Source organism: Perca fluviatilis, chromosome 1 (assembly GCF_010015445.1).
Source record: "Perca fluviatilis chromosome 1, GENO_Pfluv_1.0, whole genome shotgun sequence".
In the NCBI taxonomy this organism is placed as follows: Eukaryota; Metazoa; Chordata; class Actinopteri; order Perciformes; family Percidae; genus Perca; species Perca fluviatilis.
In genome coordinates this window covers 28,979,750-29,001,282 of record NC_053112.1, presented here as the reverse complement: position 1 = coordinate 29,001,282, position 21,533 = coordinate 28,979,750, and the positions used below count along the sequence as shown (strand labels likewise).

Below are 21,533 nucleotides of genomic sequence, written 5' to 3'. Positions count from 1 at the left end.
AAGACTCTGGTTACACGCAATGAGTGCACGGGCAGAGTGCAATGAAATGATTGGATGGGCTTATTGCTTGTCTCCGACAGCCATAGATACCGGCTTTCTTTTTTTTTTTGGCCGAGGATTTCTTTTATTGATTGATGTCAGTATGTAAACAGAATTTCAACAAATATAACAAAAATATGCTTTTAAAATTGCCCACCCAAGCTTTGAGTTGACTCGTTTCAAGTCAAATTACTGCAATGCTTAGGGACATGCACAGTCAACAGACATGTACTTTGGTATTATTAGCAAATGATTTATAAAAAAAAAAAAAATTTTCTTTTTTTATCTACCTTTTACACATTCTCTGAGCTGACCATTAACCAACTGCCTTTAAGAGGCTCACATTTAAACAAACATCTTGTGAGTTTGTGATATTGTTCTCTGAGTTTCACTCCAAATTGGAAGTGTTGTATCGTTTATTCTGAAGATGAAGTTTGAAAATGTGTTGGCAGAGGTGAATGGCTTTGGGAAATTTCAATTAAGGACAATCCTCTTGACTGTAATTCCTCGTGTGACTTTGCCTTTTCACTTTCTGCTGAATAATTTCATCGCCGTTATTCCATGCCACCACTGCAACATCAGCTCACTGGATGATGGAGGTGTTTTTAGGAATTTGTCGCAGGCAGAGAGGCTTGTTGTTAGTATTCCACTCCAGGCAGATGGGACTCCAAACTCCTGTCAGATGTTTGCAGAGCCTCAATATCATCTGCTGCTCAACTCATCCAACATGACTGACCTACCCACAGTGCCATGTCAGAATGGATGGGTATACGATAACAGCACCTTCAAGTCTTCACTGGCCACAGAGGTGAATTTTATTTCTATTTACAAAGTGATACAAATCCCAGATAAGCAACTTCAATCTTCACTTTTTTGTCTCTTGTTTGTTTCCCTCATAGTGGGATCTGGTTTGTGATAAGAGAAGAGTTAACCGAGCCACGGCCACTATCTTCTTCGTGGGGGTCATGCTTGGAGCAGCAGTATTTGGCTATCTTAGTGACAGGTGGTCATGGCTTTAACTCTCAAATCAGACACATTTGGGTCTGTATGTTGAAATTACAATACTTTATTATGTACAAGAGAAACGTATACATTGAAAATATGTTTTTTGCTACAGTATAATTATTATTATAGTTTTAGTTTGCGTTACACACATTACGCCACATTTTACTAACAACACTAGCATGGAGTCTGAGGCATCAGTTATGCATAAGAGATTGTGCTTAAAATGGTTGACTAAAAGTTAATGTACAGCAAAATGTTTATAAGTGCATCATCACGTACGTGTTAACGCCTGACGAGGTGTCCATTATCAGGACACGTTGTTCACTGCTTCAGTAAATAGGACGGACCTTAGATATGACTTGGCAGCTGAAAATATTTCTAGTTCCCTCAGCTCATAGAACCCTTTGGCTCAGCTACAAGCTAGAAAGCTAATGTTATTCTAACAAGATTCATAGTCAATAACATTGCGTACAGTTGCCAATCTGTAAATATAATTTAACATACATTCGACAGCAAGACAAGCTAGCTATCCAGCCAGGCCATTGTCCCCAGATCAATTTCGAGACTTCACAAACAAATGATATGCCATGTGTACTGTCTGCCGCAGCCTGAAGTAGCGAGTTGCACAGCAAAAAGGATGTGACATGATCACTGTGAAACAAAATTATTTTAGAGGGGCAGTGTTAATAAGATATTTCAATTGTTTGCATTTAATTTAGCTCATTAATTTAGAACGGTAAACAGACAATTTAACCGGAATTACTTGGTAGGTGTCCTATATCACTTTTAAATGGACACCCTGCAGCCAATCAGAATCGAGTGTTAACCCAGACCATTGTTTAAAGACATTACTACCATAAAATGTATCCTAACCCACACATTGACCATCAACTTTTAATTTTACACACTGTGGACACTTTATAAGAAGGAATATGTTTGTTTATCCAAATAAAGTGTGTCACACCCTCTTCTGAATAATGTTTGTTTTTACTTGACCTATTCTATAGTTTTATCTATAACAATTTTGTCTTGCAGGTTTGGCAGGAAAATAACACTTCTTGTGTCCTATGTGACAACCACCTTCTTTGGATTTGCAAGCGCTTTCTCAAATAATTTCGCCATGTTTGCCGTCATGAGGTTCTTTACTGGATTTGGACTTTCTGGAATAAGCATTATCACCATAGTGCTTAGTGAGTTTTATGTCATTTATGTCTTTTTTGTTTTTGTTGTTTTTTTAAAGAGAGAATTTCAAAACTGCAGCAAACAAAATATAAGAATAAAAAAGTAACATACAATATAGCATACTCAGATTATATAAAAATCCAAATTGGTTCAATTAGATGTGAGAGATTTGTATAATGTAAAGGTCACTTGTGAAATAAAGTTTGTTGAAGTGATGTACTATATATTTATTTTCTGTTTTAACTTCAATAATAAAATTAGTCTACCGTAATAGTCAAATAATGGATTTGATTTATTGTCATTGTTCTTTATAGGTATTGAATGGGTGGATATCAAGCATCGAACTGCAGTAGGTGTTTTAACAAGCATGGACTGGAGTGTTTGTACTGTTCTGCTACCTGTTGTGGCCTATTTTGTGAATGACTGGAGGTACCTCACAGCCACAGCTACCACCCCGCTGTTTCTGGCAATGATCTGCTGGTGGTTAGGAAAAACTAATAATTGAGCTTTCAGCCATAACAAGCAAGCCTTTTATTTTTTTCAGTATGAAGCTGCCCTAACACCAGCAAGCCGTGTGAATATTCAAAACAATTTTACATCGTATAAAGATCCTTATTCTCATTAACAGTATGACTTAGTTTTCATGAGGCAAAGGTGTGACTCTTTTTTTTTCAAATCAAACTTTGTCGCAGGTGGCTACCTGAGTCTGCCAGATGGCTGATAAGTAATGGAAAGGTCAACAGTGCTCATTTCTACTTGAGCAAGTGTGCAAAAGTCAACGGCAGAGAGCAGTCCATGGCTGACATAAAGCCTGAGGTACAGAATCTTATAATCTGATCACTTCTAGTCAGAAGTCGATACACACTACGACTCTGACCAAAGTTTCCTTTTTACTCTCCAGACTCTGTCCAAAGTAATACTTATAGAAAATGAAAACAGAAAATATTCCTATTTGGACCTTGTGAGGACCCCCAAAATGAGGAGACTGGCTCTACTTACTGGAATTGTTTGGTAATTTTCTTTGTATTTGCCTTAAAACAACCGAGATTTTCAGCTTTAAAACCTCAAAAAAAATTATAATCTGTACAATCCACTCTCCATATATGATTGCACAACCTGAGAACAAACAAACTTTAAAAATGGGATGACAGTTGTTGTGTCAATGTTGACAATTTATTGTAATTGAAACGGTATGATAGTACAATTCAAGGCACTGTGTATTATAGTGGTTGGGTCCATTTCACCATGCAGTGCAAGTTGACTTGTAGTTGTAATGTAACACAAAGTACTGTTGCTATGGTTACCCACAGCTACCTTGCACACTGATTTACAGTGGTTTAACTTTTGATTGTTGGGGTATACTGTTGCAGGTGCCAACCAATCAGAAACTACTCTTTTCTGGACTAAATGTGGAACTTGAAAGTGCTCATATTATGCTTTTTGGCTTTTTTGTGTTATATATCTTTTGTGTGCACATTAAAAGTGAAAAAGCCCAAAGTCTACCCCAAAGGCACTTACCGTCTCCAACAGAAAACACTGTTCACAAACTGCTCCAAACAGCTCTGTTGTAGTCCAGCTTTTACTTCCGTGACAAATGTGTGTCACTTTGTAACACATATTATAATGCTCGCCTAGCTGCTAGCATGGCACACCCTCGTGTTTATATGGTGGTGGCGCAGTGGATATGACACATGCCTTTGAGGTGGGAGACCTGGGTTCAATTCCCACAACCAGTGTGTCCCTGAACAAGACTCTTAACTCCTAGTTGCTCTAGAGGTGTGTGACCTCTGACATACAGCAATGTAAGTCACTTTGGATAAAAGCATCAGCTAAACGACATGTAATGTGATACTCTGCTTCTGACTGGGTAGTAGTCCTTACCTAGCTACTGTGCATGTGTGACTCCCAGCAAAGATGGAAAAGAGGAGCTGCAGCAACGTCGAGTTTTTTGAAAATTAAACCATGTAAACCTATTCTGATATAACCTCTAAATACAATTATGAACCTGATTATGAGCATAATATGAGCACTTTAAGAACTCAATAATAATTTGCTTACTCTCTGTTGCTAGGTTTGGAGTGGCCTGTACGTATTACGGAATCAGCTTGAATGTCAGTGGATTTGGTGTGAACATTTATCTCACACAGTTCATCTACGGCGCAATTGAACTTCCGGCAAAAGCATTTGTCTTTTTCACTTTGAACAAAATAGGCCGAAGGTTGTGTCAGACTGGAACACTCGTTATGACTGGACTGTGTATATTCTGCAACATGTTTGTCCCTCGAGGTAAATGATCAATAGTGAGATTAGGCCTACTATATAATAGATGACAACAGCAGATAAAGCTAAACTTGGAATAAAAATAAAAAATGTTGAGCATTGTTATGAATAGTCTAATTCTACACATAGTGGCTTCAAATATAATACAAGGTGGGGTTAAAATGTCCTTTCACAACTTTTTAGATAACGCGATGTTTCAGACAACTGTGGGAGCTTTGGGCAAGATGTTCGCAGAAGCATCTTTTACAACTGTATTTCTGTACACAACAGAGCTTTACCCCACAGTAATGAGGTCAGTATACAGTCTGATATATAGCTTATATTTTGCACATTTTACAAACAGTATCTGTATTCAAAGGCCTAAGAGTTTACTGAGACATCTGGATGACTTGATACCTTGATATGCATCAGTCAGTGTTCCAGACTCTAAGGAGTTCCAGTTGTATCTTGAAACTGATTTCCCTGATTGCTACAAATGTATTTGCATTTTTGCTTATGCAGGCAAAATGGATTGGGTTACTGCTCCTTCATGGCCCGTGTAGGCGTGTCTGTTTCCCCTCTGATCATGCTTCTTGAAGAAGTGTGGGGCCATTTACCGAGTACTATCTTCTCCCTGGTGGCTGTTGCTGCAGGGCTGTCAGCTTCTCTTCTTCCTGAGACACAAAACATCCGTCTACCAGAGACTATTGAGGATGTGGAACACACAAGGTACTGGGCCTTCATTTGGATTGCATCCAAACATTCAAGAAAAGATTATATTGTAACACAAACATGTCTTTTGTGTTTCAGAAGAAGATCAATCTCCACCTCTGACGAGAAATCTCAACCCTAAATTTTTTCTTCACTGCAACCAAAAGGCATTTGGCCTTGAGTTGCAGGGCATATCAGTGGTGGTAATATGTTTTAAATAATAAAAGAAGAAACAAGTGTTTCTTAGATAACCACAACCTGTATAACATTTTTTCAATATAATATTTCAATAAATGTGTGAAATATTTTATAGTACCACTGATTAATGATTGATTTGTTTTGTACAGTGCGATTTGTTTTGTTGTTTCGGGTATTTTTCTCTTACTTCCCAACAAACTGTCAGCTGCTTATGGTGCATTCATTCAATTGAAAATAAGATGTGAGTTAAAAGATACTTTATTGTCATCCATCTGTGTAAAGTGCAGTAAAGTTCATAGAGGAACAAAATTGTGTTTCTCTTGGTCCATAACAAAAAGATAAATGATGCAACATTCATTGAAAGTGAAGCAAACATTTAGACTACACTTAAGGCACAAACATGTAGTGCAATAACAGACAAATAAATATAAGTAGTGTAAGCATAAAGTGAGGTAGAGCAGTAGTAACATTAAAAGCAGTTTGTGAAGATATTTATGTATGCATGATTGTACAGTATGTTGTAAGGTACAAGTAGTCAGACAGTCCAGTATAGTGAGGTAGGGTATGACAGGTTCAAGTTTTCATCCACGTAGTGCTTAGTGGTCACCTAAGTGCCCATAAATTCATCCATCTTGCCAAGATAGCATTCACTGTTTTATCTGGTATATATCATTAATTCATCCATGAATTGCCTAGTGTTGTACTCATCTATTCATGCCTCATTGCAATCATTCATTTATTCCTATCCTCATTAATTATGTGTGTATCATTAGTAGGTAAATAAACATTTGATTGATAAAGGATTTGATTAAGTGGTGTTGTGGCGACTCCTTCACTCATCTTATTTTCCTTAGTCATCTTTTTGAGGAGGATTGTGACTCCTATGGTAAATAAGCACTCGCAGAGATCCTTACGTTTCGTTCAAATAACGCAAGATTTATTACACCAAAAAAATAAGAAACTTAAACTTTTACTAATAAATGATCACAATGTGTACGCTACGGTCACTAAACTGTTTTCTGTCCACCACTCAAACAAAAAAACTCCTCAAGCTGTCACCCAGCACCTCATTATACCTGCGAAGGTGACCTAATTAGGAGGAGGAGCGGAGGTTGCCGTATTCTAGCAAATTATTTTAACAGTTATTTCCCCCTTTTTCTGGACCCTATTGAGGGCAGGCAGAGAAAAGTAACCTTAAATGGTTTGACGTTTGGGACTTAAGTTGCCGGATTTTGTTGGTGTGCAGTGCAGTCCATTGTGTGCGTGCAAGAAACTTAACTATGATTATGGTTCTTGAAGAAGTGTGGCTCCCTCTACTGAGTACTGTTTTCTCCCTGATGGCCTTTGCTGCAGGCCTTGTTTATTTTCAGAGACACAAAATGTCTGTCTACCAGAAACTGTTTTAGATGTGGAAAAGACAAGTTACTGGGTACTGAATTTTGAAGTCATAACATGGATGTGTTACTGTAAAGATTATACTTGTATTGTGTTTCATAGGATGATCAGTCTGGACATCTAATGACACTTCATTGTTTTCTTCATAGCAATGAATAGCTGGAAGATCATTGATCGTAACATGTTTAAATAACAGAACTGTAAGCAACATCTGTATACATTTTTTACAATATGCTATTTAAAAGCAAATGTGATTATATGCATTACACGACTACTGATTCATGGCTTCGTTTTGGTTGGTAATGCAATAGAAGACTATTTCTTTAATACAATGTCATAAAATGATGAGTCATTTTACCACGTAGAGGTTACTGATCTAACTATCACTACAAATGCATACTTTGCTTCACAGTCAGACAGACAAGATAAAAGTTATTTTAGTGGTTAAGTGAGGTAAAATATTCACCAATTTCAACTGCAACCCAGCAGCCCATTGGTTGGTTAGCTGTCTATATTAGTGTGAAGGCAGGGGTGTTTGAGGACTTGTTTCTCTGTTTCAAAGGATTTTGCACACAGTGGGAGGTCACAATGAAGTTCGAGAACATTCTAGCCAATATTAATGGATTTGGAAGATTTCAGATAATGATCATTGCGATCAGCTTCATCAGCCGCTTCACAATGCCCTGCCACTTCATGCTAAACAACTTCATAGCTGCTGTTCCCGCTCACCACTGCGACATCAGCTCTCTGGATGATGGAGGTATCTTTAGAAATTTATCCCAGGCAGAGAGGCTTGCTGTTCTTATTCCACTCCAGGCAGATGGGACTCCACACTCCTGTCAGATGTTTGCAGATCCTCAATATCATCTGCTGCTCAACTCTTCAGACATGACTGAACTACCCACAGTGCCATGTCAGAATGGATGGGTGTATGATAAAAGCACCTTCAAGTCTACTCTGACCTCACAGGTGAACTTCATTTCTTGTCATATGTAAAACATCTAACAACATAAAATGTACTGGTTCACCATGAACATCTTTAAAGGAGAAGTCACTCATGTTCATGCGTAAACCTGTCTTTTATTTGCTTGTACAAGTGGGACCTGGTGTGTGATAGAAGAGGGAAAAACAAAGCAACTGCTACCATCTTCTTTGTTGGAGTGATGTTTGGAGCCGTGTCCTTTGGAAGTCTGAGTGACAGGTATCGCAGCTTGGCTACTTGGCATTTAGCTTATAACTTTGATTGCCCAGTGCTTCAACCAATCAGTCAAATTCTAATTTAGAGACTTTCTGCCTTTCTGTAGGTTTGGCCGAAGGATCATGCTGCTGGTGTCATATGTGTCTGGAATGTTCTTTGCTGTTACAAGTGCTTTTTCTACATCCTACGTGATGTTCTGCATGCTGAGGTTCTTCACTGGGTTTTGCATCACCGGCATCGTCATTGTCTCAACAGTCCTCAGTAATAACATATTTTAATTTCTGTTTGTAAGCATACCATGTATCATCACCTCAGAAGCCTAGGCTACCAAAATGTTTTTTTTGTGTTTTCTCTGAATTTTGATCCTTGCAACGTGATGAGATGTTTGTTCTCTGCAGCTGTGGAGTGGGTGGACATTGAGCACAGGAAATTGGTTGGCGTGCTCGACAGCTTATCCTGGACATTTGGGAACACAATATTTGCAGCTATTGCTTACTTTGTGACTGACTGGCGGTGGCTAATTGTCAGTGTCAGCTCACCTTTAACCTTGGCCATCATCACCTGGAGGTAGGACACAAAAGCTCAGATCTTTTAGTCTACCAGATGTCCCCTACTGTAAGCCCTGGAAGCATTTTTTGGTGTGGTTGGCATTTGCATGAATTAAAAGATTAACATTGGCTGGAAAAAAAAAACTATGTAGTTTGCACACTAATATTGCAAACTCTCAAATACTGAATTAGACAATGTTCCATCTTTTAAGGGTTCATGTCCCAAAAGTTTAATGGCGGTTTAAGAACAAGTGCAAAATCAAGAGTAGCCCATAATCTAACAGCCAACTGGACAACATCGGAATGTAAAAAATCACAATATTATTTAATTAATATTATTATAATCTTATAACCTATCTGTCCCCTATTTTCTGCCATGCTCGTATTTTTTTTATTCAAGTCTGATCGGATAACAGGGGAATTCTGAGATTATTAAAAATGTCTACTCCATTTTTCTCAAGGCTGCAATATTAAAACAGTTAAATGAAAATTGTCACCACCATCAATTTCTGACTTTCATCACAGCCAGAATGCATTTGCATGCAGGTTTTGGATATCATTGTCTTTGGGGTAGAAATTGAATTTAGATAAACATATGCTGCACAGCATGGCGGAAAATCAACAAGGCGGAAAAGTGATGTCACTTGAGTCAAATTTAATCAGGGCTAAGTGCAAGTTTGAAAATAAAAATAAAAAAAATCTGGTGATGTAGTTGTAGAGTTAGTAGCATTAGTTATTTGGTATTTTAGCTGGAAGTAGATTTGGAGAGGTGTGAGGAAACTTTATCTAGAGATTGAACCATAGACTGTAATATCAGCAATGGATTAAACACACCCGAAGGAAGAATGTGTGGAAGAAAAAAAGATAATGGCTAATTTGAAACTGCCTACTACATACTTTATACAAACGCAGTATGAAACTGCTAATAATAATGCTTTTTTTTGGTAAATCGATTTATTTACTATATTAGGCCAGGCTTAGTCGGTTTTGGGAAGTGTATGTAAACAAGTTGTTGTGACCGTTCCAGCGCTTTGCATTGTGGGACACAGTAGGTGAGGTAGACTGGTCCGATGCCTACTGGAGATTTTTCCGAATCAGTGTAACATTCGGGTATTTTTGGCATACTGCAGATTTTGTTTTTGTTTACTACATACTGCATAGTACATGCTACATTTTGGCCAGATCAGAACAAACTGCTAGTAGTTTGAATACAGCCCAAATCTCTGGTTCCGCTGCACTGACTTTGATCATTGTGAGTCTAACAATATTATAGTAGTGAAATGTTAAATTGGTGGAGTACGCTTAAACTTTCAGCTTGCAGTATTCAGTGTGCGGACTACCTCTATTTCACCTTTGTATGCTACTTTTGTGCTGCCTCTGTACCCAACTGAGGCTAGATACACAGGTTAGGGTACATATTATTCATCCAATTTGTTTTTAATGTAAACATGCAATAAAATTCATTATCATGTCATACATTAGGAGTAAAAATCATCTTTGCCTTCAACATTTAGGTGGATGCCAGAGTCGGCAAGGTGGCTCATTGCCAATGGAAAGCTGGAGCAAGCTCAGAAGTATTTGAAAATGTGTGCCAAGATGAACCGAACAGAGGAGTTCATTCACACGCTTAAAACAGAGGTTAGCATATTCCAGATAATGGTTAAATCTCACCAAAAAAAACTAAACAAAAATCAGCAACAGTCTTGTAATCTTTCAGATTGCAATTAGTTTGTGTTGTCTAATACACTATTATAGTTGTTAATCCTTTAAATGTTTACCACATGGTTTAGAGAATAATGCTGCTTTGCATTCTTTCAGACGCTGTCCACTATTGTTGTGACTGAGAAAAGAGATCGGCCCTATTCCTACCTCGATCTGATAAGAACAGCCAAAATGAGGAAACTGGCCCTATGCACTGGTATAGTGTGGTCTGTATTCCCAGTTCTATTGTGCTCGATCATTTTAGGCTGTAAAAATATAGTTTGTCTTATGTTTTATGTTACAATTCCAGGTTAATCATTTTTGATTGTAGCTTAACAAACTATTTGATTTGAAGAGTCTTTACTTTATCTTCCTCTAGGTTTTGTGTGGCAACTTCGTTTTATGGCATCAGCTTCAACATCACAGGCTTTGGGCTCAACATATACCTCACTCAGTTTACCTATGCTTTAATTGAGCTCCCAGCCAAAGTATCAGTTTACTACTTACTGGATAAGATAGGCAGGCGAAGAACTGAAGTGGGAACTCTGCTGATGGCTGGAGTCTGTCTTGGAATCAACATTGTAATACCTAAAGGTAGGCATCCATTGATGTCCACAGACTCGCATCTAAGGTTTAGGTTATTTTGTTTTGAAATGTAACTGTTTCAATAACAGAGATTAAAGTCATTATTATACACAGGAATATATAAGGACTTCTAGTATTTTCATTATTAAATCAACGTCTGCAACAATAAAAAGCCATCCCTCAGTCACTGATCTTGTTTTCAGATATGTCTGTTGTCAGAACAGTGGTGGCTGTCATTGGAAAAGGGTTCTCCTCTGCATCATTTGCAACTATTGTGCTCTACAGTTCTGAGCTCTATCCCACTGTAGTAAGGTAACCATGCATGCCTTCTTTTTCACAATTTTGGATTTGTAACATACAGTATATACAGAGCTATATCTACACTGCCAGACAGAGCTGCTATTTTCTACATAAAAGGAACAAAATCCTCATTTAGAGGCCTAAAGGTAGTCTCTTCTGTGTCTTTCTAGGCAGAATGGTATGGGTTACAACTCTTTCATGGCTCGAACTGGTGTAGCTGTGGCTCCTTTGATTCTCTTACTGGATGAGTTATGGAAGGACCTGCCCCAGGTCGTACTGTGTTCTGTGGCCGTACTGGGGGGAGTAGTGGCAAGAACACTGTCAGAGACACGCAACAGGTGCCTGCCAGAGACCATAGAGGATATTGAACAACATTGGTAGTGAAGCCATCTCTGGCGTCAGCGACGGTTCAGTCAAGCGATGACACTATGCACAGTCTATTTTAAATTAATTTTCAATTTATGCTTGAAGTAGAATTACATTCAGCTTGTATCTACATATTGGTTAGTTGGAAGGTTATTTGGGGAGGTGTGATAAAAACTATCTGGAGATTGAATTCTTAATTTAGTCGTATTGATCATGAATTTAAAAATACTTAGGCGGTAATGACCATTGGTGACAAACTTTTGTTACAGGTTACTGAGAGCAGTTTACCCAAAGAGTGATGTTCCCTTCTCAGATTGTTTGATTTGAAAAAGTTTTTTGAAAAGGTAAAACTGCCCAATATTTAAAAATACATATTATTTTTATATATATTTTTTTCATCTTGTTATTCATCTCAACACCACATTTTTCTGTTATAATCCTTTTGGGGGGGGGGGGTCCAACCAAACTGTACCACTGTATAAAGTGAATTATATGCAGTGTACACATTTGTGATTAAATACATTTTAATGAAAGGTGAGTTGGACCTGATTTTGTGTCCTGAACACACCTTTAGTATTGTATCTGTACAATGCATCCTAAGATGAGCTCCATGTTAGGCAATATACATTTAGTTGAACTGTAATAAAGTTGCCAAGAATAATAAAAAAAACACACACAAAGAACCAATATGTATTAAAATATAAAGCATACTGAAATAGTACAAGCCTGTACTTGTACCAGTGGTGGTATTATCCCGTGTATTGATTCATCATAAACCAGCCTGAGGACTTGGCAAGGCAAACAAACACCACGAGGGACACCACCACTTTTGCAATAACAGGTTTTACTAATTAATATGTACACAGAAATTAAGTCAAAGCTCCTTTATTAAAGAAACAAAGCAAGCACAAATCTTTATGACTCAGCAATCCCCTTAAGGAAAGTCAACCACATCTAAATGACATGTTTCTGATATTCCTTTAGAAAATCTTTTATAGCCAGGTCTAATATTTGTTGCTGATATTTCATCTGACATTACACTTAGTTACAGAATTAACATTGATGGGAAAAAGAAATAAGACAAAAAGCAAACAAAATATAAAAATCAAAATGCTAAATTGTAAACATTTAGATACAATGATACAGAAAGATCTAAAACTAAAGTACGCAGTTGTTTTCCAGGACACTTCTTGGCTATTGTTCAGTATTGGGAATACTCCTTGCTCTCTAGTTTGGCAATGATTCGCTCCAGCTGTCTTTTAGCTTCACATTGTGGGAAGTTACCCATTTCGTAGTACTGGGGTGCAATCTTCACCAGCCTGTAACAGAAAAAAAGTCCATGAATAAGTCCGTCAGGAGATCATTTACCACCAAAGCTGAATTATATAAATGTATCTTTATGAAACTGTATTACTAAAATTTGAAATATCTGCACACATACCACTCTGGTTTGATGTCCGTGCACGTGCGGATGTAGTTTTTGGTGGTGAGGACAAACTCATTGTAGAGCACCCACTCAGGCTTGTGGTCCAGGACTGTAGATGGGTGCAGTTGGACCACTTGGTTGTCTTTGACTGTGAGGTAATGCCCTGTACGCTCCAAATGAGCCACCTGGAGGATAAAAAAAAAAAAAAAAAAATATTATTAACAGACAAATGATAACTAGAGGGGTTTTAGTCCACACACATCTCTGCTAGAAAACAGTCACTAATCTGTATTCACCTGCATGAAGAAGCCGGTGCAGAGTGCTCGGCGGATGTTGGTGTAGTAATCTCTGCTGGTGAACTCCGTGCTCCGACGGGGCAGGTTGAAGCGGTCCATGATCCTGGACAGTTGCTGCCGCACGTTGTCGGCGGACATCAGTGAACGGTAGTTGACAAAGTTGTCATAGCACCACTGGTTAGCCTCGTGGTCTGGAAAAGGTATAACAAGGATTCAGACATTTGGGTTAAGTGTCTTTGCACTTTAAAAAAAATAAACGGGTATGGGAAGCAAAAAAAAATAATAATAATAATTTTATATATATATATATAGCTGCATTTGTGAATCTTGGAACAATATTTTGAATTTTTTTGGCCTTTAACTTCGAGCTAAATCAACATTTCTTTTTAGTGAAAAAGCTAGCAAAGCCACTGTACGCTACCTGCTCAGAAATAAACAGCAGACAGACCAAGTTAGCCACTAGCTGGTGAACACGTCGGAGCATCTATGGAGCCAAGAACACATTTTTCTCGCGACTCAGTGGAGACCAAATCAAAGCATTTCAGTACTTTGTGCAACACGATGCACACGACTTAAAGCACCCCACTACTAAACAAACCTATTGTTAATTGGATATTTGACTTTCACTGAATGACGTATGTGCAGTTTGACACACAAAGTCTGTTTTTACATTCATCTGATTAAGAGTAAAGGTTTCTCTGTGCTCACCTTAAACCTGAGTTTAAGACGAGTATGTACGAGCATGATTTTGTTACATCACAACTGGTCTCGGAAGGTCCAATGTCCAACTGACAACTCTGATGGTGAAAGTTGACGCCTCCGATGTATGTTATGAGAATTGAGGAATCCAGCAGTTTACATATTCATAGAGCCGGAGTCGGTGTGAATTTCATAATTTTGAACAAGGTAATTTAACATCGTTTGTGGAAAAACCACCCGACAAATCATCTTTCCAAGTATATTTCAGTCTTGAAACATGTCTCAATGGGATCTTTAAGACTGATGCTCACTTTGTTTGAAGGCGTGGTAGACGTTGAGCAGCGTCAAGTGGTCTCCGTCGATGTGAGCAAACCTCATCTTGGACTCGTCTGCTGCCTTCTTAGCCTCCGTGGGGCGGACAAAACACTGTGGGACTAAACAAGGTTGGTATGGGCCCCAACAAAGCCGCCCATAGGGATGAGTCAAATATTCACACAAAAATGGAGCAAAGCCTATGATGCTAGGGCACTCGACACTGCGTTGGGACAGGGCAGGACCACAAGCTCTATCAAAGGGGCTGCAGTCTTTTCACATGGTCATTCCCAACTGTAATGGCTATTAGCTCGTAGAGAGGGGGTCATTTAACCACATCTGTAAAACAAGAGTTTTCACACAACTACAAAGTGTTAGGGACACCAGCAACGTCTTAACTTTTCAAGATTCAGAAATTTAACTTTTTGTATTTAGAGCAGACAATTAAAATACTTTCAGCCTACATATATAACTATGCATAATGATTATAGGTAAAATTCACAATGCATTATTTCAATAAAAAGAAAATTCTGATAAATGCGATGAATATGAATACAATATTAAGTGGTGCCTGCCCTATCCACTTGCCTTGGTGATAGAATACTCACGAAAAAGCTCACTCACTATTCAAAAAAAAATACTGGGCATATTGTGGCCATAAATAACCTAAAATTAAAAGCCAATACAAAATTAAGGAAGAGCTTTCAAATTTAAGTGGAACTGTCCAGAGTGAAAAGGTATTCCAACCAAAAACTGAATTTGTGGATTGAAAAGGCTTTTTGATGATGAAATATAAAGTTCATATGTGGGCTGCATGGCTATGAAAAAAATTCATAAAATGCCATTTAGATTCTTATTCAATATCATGAAAATATTGATTATTGTACATACAATATAATCCCAACACAATACTTCTCTAGGATTAATGAAAAGATGTGTTCAAGACTTTGGTCTGCACCTCACTGTGTGCATTCTCAATGATAAAACCTAAAATCTCACATTTGCCACTTTCTCACACCTGGATGTAACTACAGTTCAGAGGGTAACTTGATATACTGTACAAATTGTATGTAGTTGTTGCCAACTGGTTTAAACAAAATAAAGTTGAGCATTAAATCCAGAAACATTTTCACATTTCATCGGGCCAATATGTTATTTACATTATTGTTTACGTCCTGCTAAAGGGAATCTGCTTCTCCATTTTAACACCGTCATGTCTGTATTTGTTGCACATGCAAAGGCGTTAACAGAAGTGCTTGGGATACCACATCTAGACTTTCAAGGCAATTAAAAATGTAAAAAAAAAAAACTTCAGTAAGACCAAATTAAATATACAGTTATGTATGCTTAATAGACATGTCTTCATTCACATGTGTTCCAAAATGCTGTGCAAAAGAACTAAATTCTAGGTGGGACACTTTCCCCCCAAACTACTAGCGAGTAGTGTTTAACCCCCAAGAGACTTGGCACTTGGCCTACAGAAGGGAAGGCAGACGTCAGCCCAGTCCTGGGCATTACCTGACAGCATGGCAGTAATGGAAAGGATCTCGTTAGAGCAGTTAAACTCGCAGCTGGCAATGACCATCTTAGCCAGCTGGGGGTCCAAAGGAAACTCTGCCATCATGGAGCCCAGCTCCGTCAGGTCACCGTCATCATTGAGAGCTGCCAGGTAATTCAGCAGCTCAAGGGCCCTCATCAGTGTCTCAGGAGCTGCAGAACAGGGAAGAGACCGGTAGAAAGGTCAGAGTTACAGCGATTCATAAATGTTTCATCATTCAATCTACTGTACGTGCTGCAGACTAACTCACCTGGTGGATCCATGAAGTCAAAGTGCACAAGGTCATCAATACCCAGCTTCTTCAGCTGCAGCACAACAGATCCCAAGTTGGATCGCAGAATCTCAGGGTATGTGTTATCCTGGAGTGGGGGTGTTTACAATGTTAATAAACAACAAAAACAAATCATGAATGTGCAAACACTGGGTATTCATTCCGAACAGGCTAAATTGAGGTTTTGTTTTTGTCTAGCGCCAACTCTCAAAAAGGTGAAGAAGATGGGACGTCTGTAACTGTTGTCACTTGCCTGCATCTCTGTTTTGTAGGCCTTCTCTGTGTAAAGGCGGAAACATTTCCCTGGACGTGTTCTGCCGGCTCGTCCCGCCCTCTGCTGGGCAGAAGCTTTACTGATGGCCGTGACGAGCAAAGACTCAACTCTGATACGGGGATTGTAAACCTGGACACACATTTGACAGCATTTTTAAATGAAATACAGTGTTTCCTTTAGGATTTTTTTTAGCAGTGAGGGCAGGTCAAGAAATGTTGCCATGGTGGGCCGCCACTACAAAATCAACAGAGGACACTGAAATAGTTGTCCTGAGATGTACAAGGGACCTCTAGCCCAGTTAAAACCAACTGCCTCTGTGTTTATACTAATGAGTTTTACAGGATCATCCAAGTTTTTATGCAGTACCATATTACACACAAACAGAATTACGCTCCCCCCACCTTTTGCTTGGCAAATCCAGGATCGATGACAAACACCACACCATCAATTGTCAGAGAGGTCTCAGCGATGTTTGTCGAAACCACAACCTGAGGATGAAGCAACAGGCCATAAAATATCTATTACCAAAATGTGACAAGTAGGTGCAAATGGACACATTACGTAAAGCCACAGAGTATAATGCATTGTTCTTTTTGTTCCATTAGTTAAAATTTACCTTTCTTCCTATTGCACCATTTGGCTTTCTTGGAGGAGGCGGCTCAAAGATCCTTTGCTGTTGCTGTGGCGGCAACGTAGAATACAGTGGGATGATTTTGATGTCTCCGACTTCAGGTCCAAGGTCATCTACCTCGCGCTTGATCCGCTTGCAGGCCTCATCAATTTCCTAAAAGAAAACATTAGATTAAAAGTTGTGTGATGAGGAAAACAGAATCATGCAGCTATACTGAGAATTCACCTGGACCAGCAATGCCAGCGCAATAAGTCTTACCTCTTGACCGGTGAGAAAGAGAAGGCAGTCACCTTCATCTTCCTCACACATGTGAATCTGGATGACAGTGCGGATCGCTGCCTCAAGGTAGTCTCGCTCTGGTTCGGGGGTGTAGAAAATCTCGACAGGGTGCGTACGTCCAGGAATAGTCAAGAGAGGACAGTTGTCGAAGTACACCTGAAACTTCCCAGCATCTAGCGTGGCACTCATGACGATGACCTGTGTATGAAGGAAAAACGTTGCTGTAAATGTTGCTTTCCTGACTTGTATTGTCCCATTTAAGCACCAATACGTTTGTGTCTGTACGTTTAGATTAGTGCCAGCCCCAGAGCGCTTTTAGTCAGATCAGTAAAGAAACTCTGCCTTTGCAGATATTTTAATGACATTTGCTTGATCAAGATGATACCATTTCTGAAGTTCTTCCTTATGGCAGACATTGCTCTGATGTAGTCTTGCCTATATGCAATTCTGTGTAAATTACTGCACTCCTTTTCATTTGTTAAAAGTGTTCAATACTAAATAATTTGTGTATGGCCAGAATAAAAATGTGATCAGATTTAAAAAGAACAAGCTAAGTCCTCAGCCTGTGCTGTTAAGCATGTATTTTCTATTTTATTAATTATACGCGAAGCTCTTGATCAAGTGTCTAATTCAAACAAATGATAATTGATTAATTAAATTGGCACATTTGCTGATTAATTTATTGTGCCTTTCAAGGACTGTGAAACGCTTCATTTGACAATAGAAGAGGCCCAAGCTAGCTCTTTGTCCGGTACAGAGTTTTGATTTCTATTCGGAAAAGTGTGTTTAACAGTGATGCGAATCTGTGGGAGGCACAAATCTGCACCTGTGTTTTGCACAATGATTCCTTTTCTTATTGGTCTACCTGTTTAGTAAAGCACCGTTGTAGCAAAACATAACATACCAGGATAGAGGCAAACAAATAATTCATTGCCGTTATTAAAAAATGATCTAGTACCTTCAGATCCGGTCTTTGACGCACCACCTCCTTGAGTACTCCCATCAGGATATCTGTGGCCAGAGTTCGCTCGTGAGCTTCGTCCAGAATGATCACACCATATCGCTCCAGCAGCGGGTCATTCATAGCCTCTCTTAGTAACATACCATCTGTCATGTACCTAATGAAATTACAGACATGTTTTGTTAGATTGAGACATTTTTGATTAAAACAAAAAAGACTAGTTGCTCTGTGCCTATAAACATAAGTTATTGTGCATTAGGAGACCTCAACCACTTACTTGAGTATAGTCTTAGCAGTGCTGCAGTCCTCAAATCGAATGGAGTAGCCGACTTCCTGTCCAAGCATGACGTCCATTTCGTCTGCCACTCTTTGAGCCACGCTCATAGCCGCCACTCTCCTGGGCTGAGTACAGGCTACTGCCCGCTTAGGCCCAGGCAAGCCCCTCACCATATCCACACACCACTGTGGGATCTGGAGATTGAAGAACAATTTTCAATTAAATTAGATAAGATATAAATCATTCTTAAGCAATACTGTGCCATCATAGTAGATATATACTTTAAAAGCTTTTAAAAAGCCTCACACAAGCTTTTAGTGTCTAGCACATAAGAGACAGGCTGATTTATTGCATTTCAGACCTGTGTTGTCTTCCCAGAGCCAGTTTCACCAACAAGGACAAAGCTCTGATGACGTGTGATGATATCGCTGAAGTTTTCCTTGTACTCCCACACTGGAAGCTGTAACCGTTTCTTTAGGATCTCGTAGAAGCGTGGCGTGTGCGGCAGGTTGGTGAACGGGTTGATCTGCTGTTGCATAGCCATCTGCTTGATGGGCGCCAAGCACGGCATGGTCACGGGCACTGTGCTGTTAGACGGGACACTAGGCGGCTTCAGGTCTCTGTCCCGGTCCCGGTCCCTATCTCGGTCCCTGTCCCTGGAGCGGTCCTCACGGTCTCTGTCCCGGTCCCTGTCTCTCCTGTCAGAAATCATCATGAAGCTACTTTGTGATTATCTGCCTATACTGCTGTCATTGCAAAGGGAAAAAAAGGACTTTGATTCATTTATTAGGCAGCACCTAAAATAACCTTATACGTTAACCTTCACCAAGGTGTAATTTTAGCTACCTAACAAAACTGGCAAATGAGTGAAAATATCTGAACTCTGGGTTGCCAAGTGGCAATTATGACTTGGATTTTGATGTGATACAAGACAAATACTGCAAACACTGCGAGCATTAACCTGCTCTAATGTATACTGTAGCCCGCCGGTAATAGAGTTCTGAGTCAGATACTGATGTTTACATATGATAATTGTGGTTACAATTATAGAATTAAGGATATATGGATTCATTTTTGCTTAACCTTGGGTCATTTTAGATGTGTTATAATATTTAGCCAACTCTCTTGATAGGTTGGACAAAATAATAGACACACGTATCTCAAAATACAATTCAACAGCATTACAACTTAACTTACCCTTCCAAACTAACAATAGAATCGAATGAACACCTCTATAAACGGTTTCACCTACAATAACCTATACGTTAACTTTCACCTAAGTATAACGTTAGCCACCTTAACAAAACTGGAAAATGAGTGAAGCGACTTAGCTAATAAAACAGTTTTGTCTGGGTAATATCAGCCCACAAAGTTTCGGTTAGCAAGCAATCTGGCGCAATGGTACGTTACCAATACATGATCATTTCTAATAGTAGCTAGTTAACTATTACAGGAACCAACTCACATTATTTTAATTTGTAGCTATAAGGTTAGCCAGATTACGTTCAATCTACTAAATGTAGCTAAGGGTTGTTAGTGACTCGCTGAGTGAACTTTAGCTACATACACACACACGTGCCTCACTGGTGAAGGCATCGTTTGTTAGCGGGAGCCGTCCTCAGTAGCTAACAGCTAACCTAACGTACATCTAGCTAGTTATTAACACAATGTAGCTAAACACAATACATTTATAACTCTGTATTAGACGAACATCCGGGTGCCGTTACGCAGCGGCTAAGAGCAGAGTTACAAAATGAAAAGCTAGCTAAGGTTAAATTGCCTCATCCATAGTGGCTATTAGCCATATTAGCTAGCATCAGCTAACAGTTCGCTAGTACTAGCTGGTTAAAGCAGACATGTTAACTTAGGAGCTTCACCTACCCTTCAGACCTCTTCTTAGTGGACGAGTAATCATCACCCAAATCCAGGCGATGTCTTTTGGACATATTTAGGAATTAATTTAGCGTATATTTAATCTATTTAAGCGTGCACAAGTCTACCAGGCCCGGAGCTAGCTAGCTAGGTTTCCAGATTCCGGTGTGTTTTCTTCTTTTCAAATTGGTTTTACAGCGGTTGTGCAGATTACATTAACGCCGCCTGCTGGTGTGGAGTGTGGAAATAATATGGACTGGCATTTAGCTACAATACAGCCACAACAAGGTGGAGCCCCAGAGCTGCATGTTTGCTCGTCAAGTGGTCTGTGATGAGTTAATTGAAAATGTGTATAGGATTATGCATTAGGCATACTAGCACAATATTCACTGATATAATACGTAAAACATCAAATAAGTAATTTTAAAAACATTTAGAGAACCTCCAGGAAATGTGCCTTGAAGCTTCGCTAAAGGTTTTTACATTTCCTTTCTTCTCTGAAGGTTCTTTTTCAAAAAACTTTAGGAGAACCTTTTCAGCTAAGCGCAGTAAAGACAATCGGCAGAGAACGAGGCTGACGAGAGGTGGAGCTGCCTGTGGCTACAGCCCTTAGGCAGGTATATCTGGCTACTCATGCTTTTTTTAAACCTTTCATCTACAAAATGTAAAAAATGTTTTTGTGACAAATACCTTAACCCCCTGTTGTCCTCGGGTCAAATGTGACCCTTTTCAAAATCTCTATATCAGAAATATGGGTTTCTTTTTAACCATATTACCCAAAATTTTCTTCTTCTTTGAATTTTTAGTGTTTTATTTAATTTTATAGCATTTGAAAAAAACGGGATATATCCTGACTAAACTTTGACATACTGTACACCAGTCTATGATTATCCATCAGCATATAGTTTCTCAAATATTAGTCAAACTTATTCTAAGTTTGACTAATATTAGAGAAACGTTAGAAATCTTATTATTATTGACCATGAATTCCAAAAATAATAAACTTTAGTGGTTAGAAGTTGGTGTTCGTGGTAGTGGAAGTGAAAAAATGTGTCAAACGTTGACAAAAACATGACAAAAACGTGACAAAAAAAATTGATGAAATTGACAAAAATTTCAGAAAAAGTGTGTCAAAAAAGGACATGGTCGGTGGGAAGACCACACAAGGGTTAATTAATATAGGCTACCAT

General features: G+C 38.9%; 3 protein-coding genes across 5 annotated transcripts; 2 read left to right on the top strand and 1 right to left on the bottom strand.

Moving 5' to 3' along the window:
• The first annotated feature begins 362 nt into the window (after positions 1 to 362).
• Positions 363 to 6,195, top strand: LOC120562596 (solute carrier family 22 member 7-like). Of its 2 annotated transcripts, none has more exons than XM_039806406.1 (10): positions 363 to 847; positions 939 to 1,042; positions 2,080 to 2,234; positions 2,541 to 2,709; positions 2,919 to 3,042; positions 3,128 to 3,237; positions 4,298 to 4,512; positions 4,690 to 4,798; positions 5,008 to 5,214; positions 5,299 to 6,195. In XM_039806406.1, the coding sequence occupies exons 1-10, from the start codon at positions 467 to 469 to the stop codon at positions 5,336 to 5,338; spliced, it is 1,614 nt and encodes a 537-aa protein (XP_039662340.1). In that variant the 5' UTR covers positions 363 to 466; the 3' UTR covers positions 5,339 to 6,195. The 2 variants fall into 2 exon arrangements, with proteins under 2 accessions (XP_039662340.1, XP_039662331.1); XM_039806397.1 differs by having other exon boundaries at positions 364 to 847; positions 5,296 to 6,195.
• Positions 6,196 to 7,344: 1,149 nt separating this feature from the next.
• On the top strand, positions 7,345 to 12,067 carry LOC120562580 (solute carrier family 22 member 7-like). 2 transcript variants are annotated; one of them, XM_039806364.1, is made up of 9 exons: positions 7,345 to 7,758; positions 7,887 to 7,990; positions 8,094 to 8,248; positions 8,386 to 8,554; positions 10,050 to 10,173; positions 10,354 to 10,463; positions 10,616 to 10,830; positions 11,025 to 11,133; positions 11,292 to 12,067. In XM_039806364.1, the coding sequence occupies exons 1-9, from the start codon at positions 7,378 to 7,380 to the stop codon at positions 11,500 to 11,502; spliced, it is 1,578 nt and encodes a 525-aa protein (XP_039662298.1). In that variant the 5' UTR covers positions 7,345 to 7,377; the 3' UTR covers positions 11,503 to 12,067. The 2 variants fall into 2 exon arrangements, with proteins under 2 accessions (XP_039662298.1, XP_039662307.1); XM_039806373.1 differs by having other exon boundaries at positions 11,268 to 11,344.
• Positions 12,068 to 12,314: 247 nt separating this feature from the next.
• Positions 12,315 to 20,537, bottom strand: LOC120562565 (pre-mRNA-splicing factor ATP-dependent RNA helicase DHX15). The gene is made up of 14 exons (XM_039806315.1): positions 20,353 to 20,537; positions 18,833 to 19,169; positions 18,472 to 18,665; positions 18,192 to 18,351; positions 17,213 to 17,431; positions 16,940 to 17,107; positions 16,725 to 16,811; positions 16,303 to 16,452; positions 16,029 to 16,137; positions 15,739 to 15,930; positions 14,220 to 14,342; positions 13,210 to 13,400; positions 12,929 to 13,098; positions 12,315 to 12,806 (listed from the first exon to the last, which is right to left on the bottom strand). Exons 1-14 carry the CDS (start codon positions 20,415 to 20,417, stop codon positions 12,689 to 12,691), a joined length of 2,283 nt encoding a protein of 760 aa, XP_039662249.1. The 5' UTR covers positions 20,418 to 20,537; the 3' UTR covers positions 12,315 to 12,688.
• Positions 20,538 to 21,533: the final 996 nt, after the last annotated feature.